The sequence below is a fragment of the Phascolarctos cinereus genome, unplaced genomic scaffold (assembly GCF_003287225.1).
Source record: "Phascolarctos cinereus isolate Bilbo 61053 unplaced genomic scaffold, phaCin_HiC Scaffold_726;HRSCAF=1367, whole genome shotgun sequence".
NCBI classification, from domain to species: Eukaryota; Metazoa; Chordata; class Mammalia; order Diprotodontia; family Phascolarctidae; genus Phascolarctos; species Phascolarctos cinereus.
This window is the reverse complement of record NW_027556098.1, coordinates 115,407,395-115,420,055: the sequence shown is the minus strand read 5'-3', so window position 1 is coordinate 115,420,055 and position 12,661 is coordinate 115,407,395. Positions and strand designations below refer to the sequence as shown.

At 40.3% G+C, this 12,661-nt stretch overlaps 1 protein-coding gene across 1 annotated transcript in view; it reads right to left on the bottom strand.

Moving 5' to 3' along the window:
- PDIA5 (protein disulfide isomerase family A member 5) overlaps nt 1-12,661 on the bottom strand; it is a 167,148-nt gene that overhangs the window by 124,051 nt on the left and 30,436 nt on the right. Inside the window, exons 2-3 of the mRNA XM_020985963.2 lie at nt 5,533-5,659; nt 1,335-1,422 (exon numbers count right to left, since the gene is read on the bottom strand). Of these exons, the coding sequence (XP_020841622.1) occupies nt 1,335-1,422; nt 5,533-5,659 (215 nt within the window). The remainder of the gene's footprint in view (nt 1-1,334; nt 1,423-5,532; nt 5,660-12,661) is intronic.

The following is a 12,661-nucleotide window of genomic DNA, read 5'->3' as shown; positions in this document are numbered from 1 at the left end:
ATTTTTCATCATGAGTCCTTTGGAATTGTCATGAATGACTGTACCGATCAGAGTAGAGAAGTCTTTCACAGTTGATGATCGTTATAATATTGCTGTCCCTGTTACAACATTATTCAGGTTCTATACAATACACTTTACATCAGTTCATACAAGTCTTCCCAGGTTTTTCTGAACCATGTCCTTTATCATTTCTCACAGTCAACAGTATTCCATCATATTCATATACCATATCTTGTGCAATCATTCCCCAACTGATGGGCATTCCCTCAGTTTCTCAGCTACCACAAAAAGAGCTGCTATAAATATTTTTTTACATATACGTCCTTTTCCTTTAAAAAATGTTTCTTTGGGATACAGACCTAGTACTGGTATCACTGGGTAAAAGGATATGCACAGTTTTACAGCCCTTTGGGCACAGTTCCAAAGTACTCTCCACAACAGCTGGACCAGTCCACACATCCATCAACACTGCACATGTCTCTATTTTTCCATATCCCCTCCAGCATTTGTCATTTTCCTTTTCTGGCATGTCAGCCAATCTGATGGATGTGAGGTAGTACCTCAGAGTTGTTTCAGCTGCAAAGCATTTTACATAAGTTATCTCATTTGGTCCTTACAACAACCCTAGGGGGCAGGTGCTATTATTATCTCCATTTTACAGATGAAGAAACTGAGACAGATGAAGGTTAAGTGACTTACCCAGGGTGACACAAATTAAGTGCCTGAATCCTGATTTGAACTCAGGTATTCCTGCCTTCATATCTATTACCCTCTCTACTGGGCCACCCAGCCGCATGGGGACAGGGGGAGAAGGGGGAATGTGAGGCAAGCGTGGAAGGTAAAGAATAACCAACCTTGTATGATCCTTGCTTTAGCAGAAAACTAGAAAGACACTTGGGAAACAGAGCTAGCCTCTATGACAAGCATTATTAAACACTCTCAAAAATAAAACAAGTTAAATCAATAAGTATTCATCTCACTGACCATTTAACTTCTCTGGGCTTCAGATTTCCTTTCTGCAAAATAAGGTAAAAATCTCTTCTTTCCCTACTTCTCAGGGTTGATGTGACGACAAAAGACCACCCAAAATTATGCTTTGAAAAGTAAAGGCTCTATGGAAACCAAGGGGTAACTAATAGGCACAGTGGCAGTCTATCCTCTGCCCTTCTTCACTACGGAAGTGAGCAAGGACTGCTACTGAGGAGGCCTCTTTGGGGACTCCTGTAGCTTCAGTCGGGCAGTAACAAAACGCGCTTCCCTCCAAACAAGCAGCAGCTGCCCCACCCTACCAACATCCCCAGGCACCCGCAGGACCCCAAGCCCCGGGCACATACCCACAGTCTACCCAGGAGATGGTGCCTTGTCCTTTCACTGCCTTGGCCACGTTAGACAACAACCTGAGGTGGTTTTCAGCTGCAGCAGCTACAAAAAAAGAACAGTGAAGTGAACACAGGCAGCTCCACAGCCATCCCTGCCCCCTTCTCACAGACAGCAAAGCAGCACCAACAGAAATCAAGACCACTATTGCCTGGCCCGGGCAAGGAGAAAAGGATCACCTCAAAAACAAGTTTCTTCATAACTTGGCATTTTCACATACGGCAGACAAGGCTCATAACCTCTGCCTCTCAAGGGGCAGGTGTCTTAAATCTGAGCTCCATGCTTCAGGTCTTCTATCTTTCAAGTGTATGGACATCTATTTTAAACCAGAGCTAAAGACCCACCTTCCTCAGGAAGGCTTGCCAGCTTAAGATCACAGGACTTGTAGCTAGAAGGGACCTTAGAGATCATCTAGTCCAATCCTCTCATAAAGTTGAGAAAATGTTAGGGAACTCATCCAAGTCCACCATAGTAATAAGCAACAGAGATGAAATCCAAACTCAGGTCCTCTCACTTCAAATACAGGCCTCTTTCTCCTACACCAGCTTGTTTCCCAAACAATTTTTGTCCCCAAACTATAATTTCTAATCCACCCTCTCTCCTAAACATACTTCATACACTTTTGCTATTTTGCAATTAAACATTTCTAATGATTTCGTGTGCGTGTGTGTGTGTGTGTGTGTGTGTGTGTGTGTGTGTGTGTGTGTGTGTTGGTCCGTCTTGAATCCCCTCTCAGATTGTGAGGTCCCTAAGGTAAGGACCATATTTCTTTCCATCACTCAGTAGCTATTACCTGAAGTATAAGTGCTCTGGCCCAGGAGTTCAGAATAGCAGGAGTGATGAAATAACACATATACACAATGCTACCAACTGAAGGAAAATTCCAAATGTACCTAAATCTTATTCCCAACCTGAAATATATTCCTACTTCCCAAGCAGCCAGAGGAAGAATACCTCTCCTTTGTCCTTTCTTTCCCCCATTACTTCTAATACATACTCATAGGAATTTTTTCCTGGGGTAAGATGCAATTAAGTCAACAAAAGATTTTTTCTGATTTATTTCTATACTGATAAGGAGCCAATCCCACCAGAGCTATTGAGTGCAGCAGTACAATAAGAGGGAATGAGAGGGGAGATGATGAGAGGAAGAAGAGGAGGAAACTGGCCCTGTTGCCAAGAATGTAACTCTGCCAACTCTGTTACCCACTTTCAGAAAAACAAATGTCTAATCCTTGACAATGAACTCACCATGGGATCACTTCCCTTGCTATGTGTGAGCTTGGAAAATGAATACTTCTTTTAACATCAGCCAAAACAAATATCATTAGGAAAGAAGGTCTGCTGACCTCCAGAAAGTCATATGATACCTCCCAAAGCCAAAGTGAAATGAAAATGAAATTTTTAAATTTATCTGTACTACTATTCTCCTCCATCAATGTGGATAATTGAGACTTGGCTGTAAGTAAGGTGGCATACTGTGACTTTCACGGAACCAACAAAAAGCATCCCCTGAAAGCAGCTCTAACAAGGCCCAAGCTCTGCTGGCAGTAGGCATGCATGGAGCTCTTAATGCAAGGCTTCATCACCTTTTGTGTATCCTGACCCCTTGGGCAGGCTAGTGAAGCCTGTGGACCCCTTCTCAGAATCACACTTTCAAATGCATAAAATACAATATAAAGGATTATCAAGGAAGCCAATTATATTTAAATATAGTTAATCAAAATATATTTTTTTAAATGTTCACAGGGCCCAGGTTCAGAATACCTGGTCTAAAGGGAGGTTCTCATCATTCTGACTCTGTCTAGAAATAGGAGAAAGGGGAAAAGAATTTAATCAGACCAGATGTGACAAAAAGTCGATGTTCAATTTGTGTTCTGGGGAAACACAAAAGAAAGCAAAAATATAAATGCAAAGTAAAAAGAAAGCAAAAGAATTTTTCTCTCTCCCTCTCTGCAACACTCTCCGCAACCCCCACACTTCAGCCCAGCAGAGACTAGGTCTGCATTAGTAAACTGACTTTTAAAAATGGCTTTTTTTAAAAAAGGCAATGAAAAAATCAGTTATTGTACTGCTTAGAAATCACTCCGAAAGTCACAAATATCACCCTCCACACAGGCTCCACAGTAATGAAACACAATAAAAACATAGCTAAAAAGAAAGTTTTTTAATCTGGGCAGAACAGAAAGGGAAGGTAAATAATTATCACCTACCCCACTGCAGTAACTGGGAGGCAATGGGTAAAAGCAACTCCACTCTCCCAGAAAGAGACGGGAAGGAAAGAAGTCCATCAGTTTCTACCACAAACTAAGAGGTCAAGTCTGAAAGTCCATCAGAACCACTTCCCCTCTTCCAATTCTCTAACACATCAGCCCAATTACTAATTCCTGCCCTGCTTTGATGCACTTTTGTAATTAATGAATCGATATATTTCGGTATAGTAGACAGAATATATACATTTCTGTATAACAGAGATTCACCAATATGGATTGGTGGGTTACGTCTGTTTAGTAGTCTCTACAGTTCTTAACTTGGTCAACTTGTTTTTTAGATATGTTGATAGGTGTATTTCAATACAAGTGGTTTCTTTCATAATCCTATGAATTTATTTTACTCTTTTAAAAATGTTATTCTGGGGGCAGCTAGGTGGTGCAGTGGATACAGCACTGGCCCTGGAGTCAGGAGGACTTGAGTTCAAATTCAGCCTCAGACACTTGATACTAGCTGTGTGACTCTGGGCAAGTCACTTAACCCCATTGCCTAACAAAAAAAAAAAAGCAAAAAAAAAAACCCCTTATTCTGAGAAAGGGTCCATGACACAAAGAGTTTAAGGACCTCTGCTCTAGAGCCCTCTATGAGGCCCTCACCTCTATGGACCCCATCTGAAATCAGCTCTCTGCTGACCTCAGTTTCTCTATCTTTTGGTGGCAACGTCTATCTTTTGGTGGCAAAGAGAAGCTAATCGCATCCTAGGCACCCAGCATATTGGGCCAGCAAACACTGCCAAGCAGTCTAAAGTGGAAATTCACTAAGTGCCAATGAGCATGGCTGTAGGCCAGAGATGATCTGAGCTTCAAGAGGGACACACGTCCAAAACATCCATCAGGCCCAAGTCCTAATGACCCAAAGAGGAGTCACTAGTGAGAACTGTGCCCAGAACTTGACCGGCCATTCGCTGTCTCTCCTGGCACACTGCAGACTTGGCATCCTTTGGAAAAGGAAAGACACAATTCGCCTGGAACAATATCAACCAAGTCAGACGTTTACCCTTCCCTGAAGTCATTGCCAAAAGCTAAGCAAAACTCTTTCCATCAGTTATTCTGCTTGTTAGCCTGGAGGTCAGAGGAAAGGTCTTAGTCATGGCCATCTACCCTCAATAAATCTGCCAAGCTCTTAGTGGATTCTAAATTCAGCCACATGCTCCAGCTTAAAAGTGGGGCAGACTGAGGGCAGGCAAGGCTGGAGTTGGCCAAATCCAGTTCTCAGATCAATAGGAGATACTGGCAGGGCAGAGTCAATGAATCATCAGTGCTACCTAAACACGTCTTGTAAATAGAGCCCTGTGCTAGGCACTGTAGACAGGGCCAAGAGGAAAGAAATCATGGTCTTTATCCTCCAATGTCTCCCAGTCTAACAAGAAAACTAGAGTTCCCACCCACAAGGTCCACTATAAGAGTTTACATTTGTTTATTTTTTCTTGTGCATATCTCCCATCTCCTCTATCAAACTAGGAATTTCCTAAGAGCAGATACTGTGTCTTCCCCCATTGAATTACCTGAAGAGATTCTCTTAAGTGACAGGAAAACACACACACACACACACACACACACACACACACACACACACACACACACACAAAAACCCCTGCACATCTTAACTATTCAAAAGCAACTGATAAAACAGGACTAGGAATAGGGACTGGACCTATGAATTCCTTGGTATAGAGAACTCCCAGGTGAGAAAACCCCCTATACAAAATCAAGGTGGTACTTTCTCTGCAGCTCTTAGAGAAGAGATAAAAGTAAATAAGCCTCAGAGTAAGGTGACTTCCTGGGTGATTCTTCAGTTCCCTCCTCCTCTTCCCTCCTCTTCCCTCCTTCCTTTCCTCCCTCTATTTTATTTCTCCTACTTTAGAAGGTAAGGACCAAGAGTACTTACCAGATTTGGAGTAAAGCACCAATACATTATTCCGAGTCCTGAGAAGCTTCTTGAAATCCTTATGTTCGGAGATTTTCTTGATAAGCGGGGAGATCTGGATGGAGGATAGACACATTGGCAGGACTACCTGGAGGTTAAAAGAAATCGGTTCATCATAAATTTCAATTTCCAGTCTGGTCACTACAATCAGCAGATGGAGACAAATATACAATCCAAATTTAAATGGAAAACTCAACATTTTAAATTCTTGGGGGTGGGGCAGAAAGTGACTACTTCCTCCATTGTAGCTGGCCCTGCTCTTCCTAAAATCCTCCTATAAGATGGCCTCCACCAAGAATATTTACCATGGGAAGCCAAGCAATTCATGAAGCTTCCAGGCATCTTTTCTTCTCAAATACTTCTCAATTTTGCAATAAATATTTATAAGGATTCCATGTGTGTTTTACCTCACATGTTAGACTAGCCATAACCTGAGGGTAGCAGATAGGTACATTCTTTATGGGAGAAATGCAAATACCATTTCTCTCAACTTGAAGCTTGAAAGTATAAAAATAGGAAGGAAATAAACACTCCTTTTTCAGTATTCATATTGAATAAATTGTAATTCATCCACAATTCAATCAATAGGCAAGCATTTATTAAGTGTGCACTACATGCTATGCACTGAGATATATGAAAGTGAGGTGACCATGGGAAATCCAGATGAAGATACCCCACAGACAGCTGGAATGGAGAAGAGGCCCTGGAGCTCCAGAATGTAGATTGAGGAATCATCTGCATAAAGATGATAGTTTAACCGATGGGAGTTGATGTCATTACCAAGGGACAGCACAGAGAGTTGATGAGATCACTAAGGCCTATACTGAGAAATCTGCAGTATATCCACACACAGGGATAAAACATGGAAAATGATTATTCAGGAGACAGACATGTACAAAGAGGTCAGACAAGTAAGAGGAGAATCAGGAAAGAGCAGGGTCACAAAAAGGAAGGAGAGAATTTCCAGAAGGAAAGCAGTCAACTGTATCAACCTCTTCAGACCTTAACACAGACAAAACAAAGGCTGAGCAAAGGCCAGTGGATTTACCCATAAATAGATCATTGATGAAATTGGGCAGAGCGATTTTAGTTAAGTGTTGGGGACAGCAGCCAGAGACAAGAAGTCTAGGCAGCTTTTTCTAGGAGTCAGGCTGTGAAAGGGAGGAGAGAGATTGAGGAGTTGGGGAAAAGCACTTCCAGACAGAACCTTCAAAGGCAATTCAATTCAACAAGCACTTGTTAATTGCCTCTTGTGGGCAAAGCACCGTATCCTGAGAAAGGAAGATACGAGTGCAGTAAGGTGAAGTACTTATGCAACTATAATAAACAGTGAGATACAGACACTAGAGAAAGAAAAAACCAAAATGCTACGTGAGGTCTGAAAAAGCAGTGTGGAAGGGGAGATATCGGGATAGCAGGCAAGGCTTCAGAGAAGAGGCAACATTATTAAAGCTGGGCTTTAAAAACTGGATAGATGAAAAAAATCTATCAAAAATTATTTTTTTTAAATAGTAACTCTGGCAAAGAAAGAGAATACAATTTAGCTATGGGTCACAGTATATATGCTGATAGTATATTGAGGTAGGAAAGAACCAAGTGTGTTCAATGGTGAAACAGAGTAGTTCAGGCTGTCTAAAGTATATTGTGGGAGTAGAAAGAAGGGAACAGATATGAGTGATATTGTGAAGGCAGAAATGAGATGTGACATCATACTGGACATGGAGGGTGGATTGTTAAGGAGTTGAGGGTGGCCCCTAACTTGCCATCGTGTGATTGGGAGGATGCTGGGGCCTTTGATAGAGTAAATCTGGAAAGAAGGCAGGTTTGAGGGGAAAGACAAGTTCTGTTTTGGACATGCTGGTCAGATACATGAATCTGGGAATTCTCTGCACAGAGATGGAGCTGAATCCACTGGACTTGATGATGATCACTAAATGAGAGGTTATTAGGTAGGGGGCATCCTCCACTTTGTCTTCGACAGTGTGGGGAAAGCCCTTGTATAAGCAATTAGGTCATGTTGCAGAGAGAGCACTGGGCCTGGTGTCAGGAAGCTGTGAGGGCAACTCTCAGACACTTTCTAAGCTGTATAACCCTGGACAAGTAATTTAACTTCTCTTGGTCTCAGTTTCCTCAACTGTGAAATGGGGATTAATAGTTGCTCCTAACTCCTAAGGTTCTGGTAAGGACGCAATATTTGTAAAAGCTTAGCACAACTCTTGCACATGATAGGCATTTAAATAAAAAATTGTTTCCTTCCTTCTCAGAATAATGTTTTTAAATGCACAAAATAAAACACATAGGATTTCCCCCAAAAAAAACAAAACCTCAATTATATTGAAATACAGTTGAAAAACAAGATCATAGACCCCAGTCTAAGAACCCCTGGCAGAGAAGAGAAGAGGGCCTAGGACAGTACCTTTGGGGAGACCCAAAAGTTAGTGGGCATGATTAGGATGAAGATCCAGAAAAAGAGATGAAAAGAAACAAGCCAGACAAGTAGGAGGAGAACCAAGAGAGAGCAGTGCCTCAAAAACCTAGAGAGAAAAGGGTAAAAATGTGTCAAAAGCTGAAGAGATATCAAGAAATATGAAACTGAGGGAAAAGTCATGAGACCTGGCAATCTGGCAAGAGATCACTAACTATACAGCTAGTTAGTAATAAAGCTCAGGTTAGAACTCAGGTTTCCTGATTCCTAGTTGACAGTCTTTCCATTAAGTCACATTATTTTCCTAATATCTAAAATTGAAATGATTCTTAGCATTAGAAAGTAGCACTATCTTGATGACTCCTTTATTCTTTCCCATGACAATACAATTGTAAAAAGCTTCATATGCTCTTCTCCCTCAAATCTCAAATTCACCACTGTGATAATATCTTCCCTAAAAAAAAGTTCACTAAATTTACACTACTAAATTTCTTTCTTTCTGTTTCTCTCAGTTTCACATCCTCGAGGGCAAGAGAGGCACAAATAGATTTTGGGCAATGAAATCAAAACCTTGGGTATCTCAGTGTAGAATCTAAAGATGTGATTAAAAAAAGAAAAAGAAAATTTCTTTATTTGAAAAACACATTTACATTTGGCTATTTTTAATAATTTACCAAGTAGGACAAGTCATAAGCCCCTGAAGGAAAACAAACCATTATGGTTTGAGAGTCAACCAGAAGGTCTGCTTAAATAACTATTTAAATAATTCATTATCAGAAAAAAAAATTAAATAAGCCATAAATAAGCTCCGAAAGGAAAAAACCCCAGGACCAAATGCATTCAAAAGTGAATTTCATCAAACATTCAAAGAACAATTAATTCTAATATTACATAAGTTGTTTGCAATAATACGAAGAGAAGTTACTCTTCCAATCTTTATGATACAAAAATGGTCTTGATACCTAAACCAGGGAGACACAATGCAAAGAAAGCTACAGATCAGTATACCTAATGTAAGAAACAAGTGTCTTACCAAGAACTCCACGAAGCTGTTGGTGAACCAGGAAGGACTTTTATTAACATTCTTGCAAGACTGGGTGTCCAACAAGTGGGCAAATACAAAACTTTTTATTCCCTACTCCCAATTTGCATTTCCCTCCCCTGTTTCCCCACTGGCTGGGTACAACAGGGTTTACAGCCTATCCAGAGCGCCTAAACCCCCCACATGAGTCTCCCCCCGTTTACATCTCCCATTCCCCACATTTTGGGGCCCTTTTCCCCTTATTTTCTTTATACCTTATTTGGTCAGAGTTCCCCATAACTGTAAGCACAGGTGGACATGTTGGACCGCAAAACCAGTTTCAACCAGTTTTAGCTGATTTTAACTGGGCCAGTTCCAGTACATGTTCTCAAGTGTGCTGTCATGTAGGCATCCATACCCTGATAAGTGATATGCAGAAGCAACATCCCCAACCACATTTTCTACACTAATAAACATTGATGTAAACACTTTAAACAAAATATTATCAAGTAGGCTACAATAACATATTAGAATGATCATACATTATGACAAAGTTGAGTTTATACCAGAAATGTAGTGATGGTTCAATATATGGAAATATAATAAACCATATTTGAATGGGATGCCCTAGTGAAGATTCCTCAGTGTAATCAAGGTTTGGGATAAGGCTGAGTGGGATGAGGAGTCCTGTGAAAACTTCTTAGAAGAATAAATAGAAATTGTATTAGACTTAAGGCAGCCATAGCAGCCTGACAGGCCTAAGTTTTGGTTCACTAGAAATCACCTGATTTACGGCAATTCAACCCCAAGTACCTCCCCCCCACCTTATGCCACTGTTAAGTAGTTAAAGTTTGCCAAGCCTGAAACTCCTGAAGAAGCCCCCCCTGTATTTTGTTGATGCACCTGTTGCTATATTTCGGTCATGGTGACCTGGCTGTACAGTACAGTGTCTAGCTTGACTGCACATCTTTAATTACTTCTTTGGTATGACTTCAGCAAACTAAGAAATACAGATACGTACATTGTGTTCATTGTTTTGTTTTCAGTTTCTATGGTACATTGAGACTGTGAGCCAAATAGTGGACAGTTGGTGGGAGGGGGGGATTTGCCCATTAGGGTATATAATCAGGTCCTTTGCTTCTGTCTATGTCTCCTTTCATCAGAGCATTCTGGTGGAGGGACACCCAAATCTCAAAATTTGAAATGATAATAATGATGATAATAATAATAATAAATTAACTTTCTGTTTCTCCTTGGATACCTCTGTGTTTTTTAATTTGTGTGGCATCCCACACAATATTGATAGTATCATATAAATAATAAAAATCATCTCATATCAATAGACGGTAAAAAAGGCCTGATAAAATTGAATACTTATTTCTATTAAAAAATCTAAAAATATAGATTGGTTAATATGACAAAGGTAAATGATGGATGTTGGAAGAGATGTGGGAAAACTGGACATTAATGCACTGTTGGTGGAGTTGTGAACTGATCCCAACCATTCTGGAGAGCAATCTGGAACTCTGCCCAAAGGGCTATAAAACTGTGCATACCCTTTGATCCAGCAATACCACTGCTAGGTCTATATCCCAAAGACATACAAAGAAAATAAAAAGCGAAAAAGACCTATTTGCACAAAAATATTTGTAGCAGCTCTTTTTGTGGTAGCTAAGAACTGGAAACTGAAGGGATGCCCATCAATTGGAGAATGGCTAAACAAGTGGTGGTCTATGATTGTGATGGAATTTTAATGCACTATAAGAAAGGACAAGCAGGATGATTTCAGAAAAACCTGGAAAGACTTACATGAACTGATGCATAGTGAAGTGAACAGAACCAGGAGAATGGTGTACACAGTAATAACAATATTGTACGATGAAGAATTGTGAATGACTCAGCAATAAAGATTCAAGACAATCCCAAAGGACTAATGATGAAGTATACTATTCTCCTCCAGAGAAAGAACTGATATTGTTTGAATACAGACTGAAGCATGCTATTTTTCACTTTCTGTCTTTCATTCTTTCTCTTTTATTCAAGTCTTCTTGTACAAAATGACTAATATGGAAATGTTTTACATGGTTGTACATGTATAACCTATGTATGACTGCTTATCATCTCAGGGAGAGGAGAGAGGGATAGAATTTGGAACTCAAAATGTTTAAAAAAATGTTAAAAATTATTTTAATGTAATCTGGGGAAAATATTTTTTAAAAAATCTAGAAATCATAAGGATGAACTTTTCCTTAATATAGTAAATAGTATTTATCTAAATACAAGAGCAAACATTATATATAATGGAGAAAAGTTACAAGGTTTTTCCAGTAAGATCGGGGTAAAGCAAAGATGTCTAATATCACCACTAGTATGTAACACAGTCCTAGAAATGATAGCTACAGCAATTAGATAAGAAAAAGGAATTGAAGGAATAAGCACAGGCAAAGAGAAAACAAAATTATCACTTTTTTCAGTCAATTGGTGTGCTTAGAGAACCCTAAAGAACTAACTATATGTCTACCATATGTCAAGAACTATGCTAACGACTAAAAAAGACAACTGAAATAATAACTTCAACAAAGTTACAGGATATTAGATAAATCCAAATAAAGTCAATCCTCAACATTTGTGCATTTAACTTTTGTAACTTCAAGCATTCACACAATTTTATTAATAACCTCATTCTCACTTTTGCACTGGCAACTCTATACATTCACAACTATGTTTAGTAGAGAAAAAAATGAGAGGCACAATGCCCACAAGTCTGTGGAGCAACTAGTTTCCTACCAGACACTTCACTGGTCTTGTTCACCCTACTGTTATAAAGAAATCCCCATGCATTCATTGCATATTTTCATTGTTTGCGTTTAAAATTCAAGTTTTGTGCTGCAAAGATACTCTCAAAGTGTAGTGCAAGTGCTTTAGGCTCTAAGATGATGTTGAGATCTCGCCAGTCTTGCCATCTTCCAACAGCAACAACTAAAGTCCCAACAACCTCTCCCTTGATCTTCAGAGGGCAGACATGGTAAAGAGGTTTACAGTAGTATAGTATATAGTACAACACCCTCACATTGCCATCTGATACAGTGGAAAGTAAGTTTTGGGTTTAAAAATGTTTTAGTTTTAAGAATTTTATTTGCAAAGGGGGAATTCTGGGAGCCAAGATGGTGGAGTAAGAAGTAAATCGCTCTTATCTCTCTTATTGACCTCTAAAAACCCAGAAAATATCGCCCCTGGAACATATGAGCCAGAAGAAAGATGGGGTGTAGTACTCTTTTAACCCAGGGAATTTGGGGGATTAACAGGAAAGGTCCCTCTCACTCTAGTGGAAGGGGACCAGTTACAGGACAGGAGGTGTCTCGGCAAGCCAGTGGCAAGCTCCACCTCAGAAAACCAGCAGGAGATCCACCCAGGGGGGTGCAGCAGGCAAGTGCTACACCAGGACCCCTTGGCACAGGCAGGGGAGCTGGAAGACTCCAGCAGCCAAACCTCCTGGTGCTTTCAGCACAACTCCAGGTGGGCAGGCATCCTGAAGCCAAATCTTCTAGTGCTTCAGAGCAGCCATCCTTCAGGGGCCAGACTCTCCTCCACCCCAAAGAGCTCCAGTGATGCTGACCCCAGCTCAGCACCAGGTAAGCTACCAG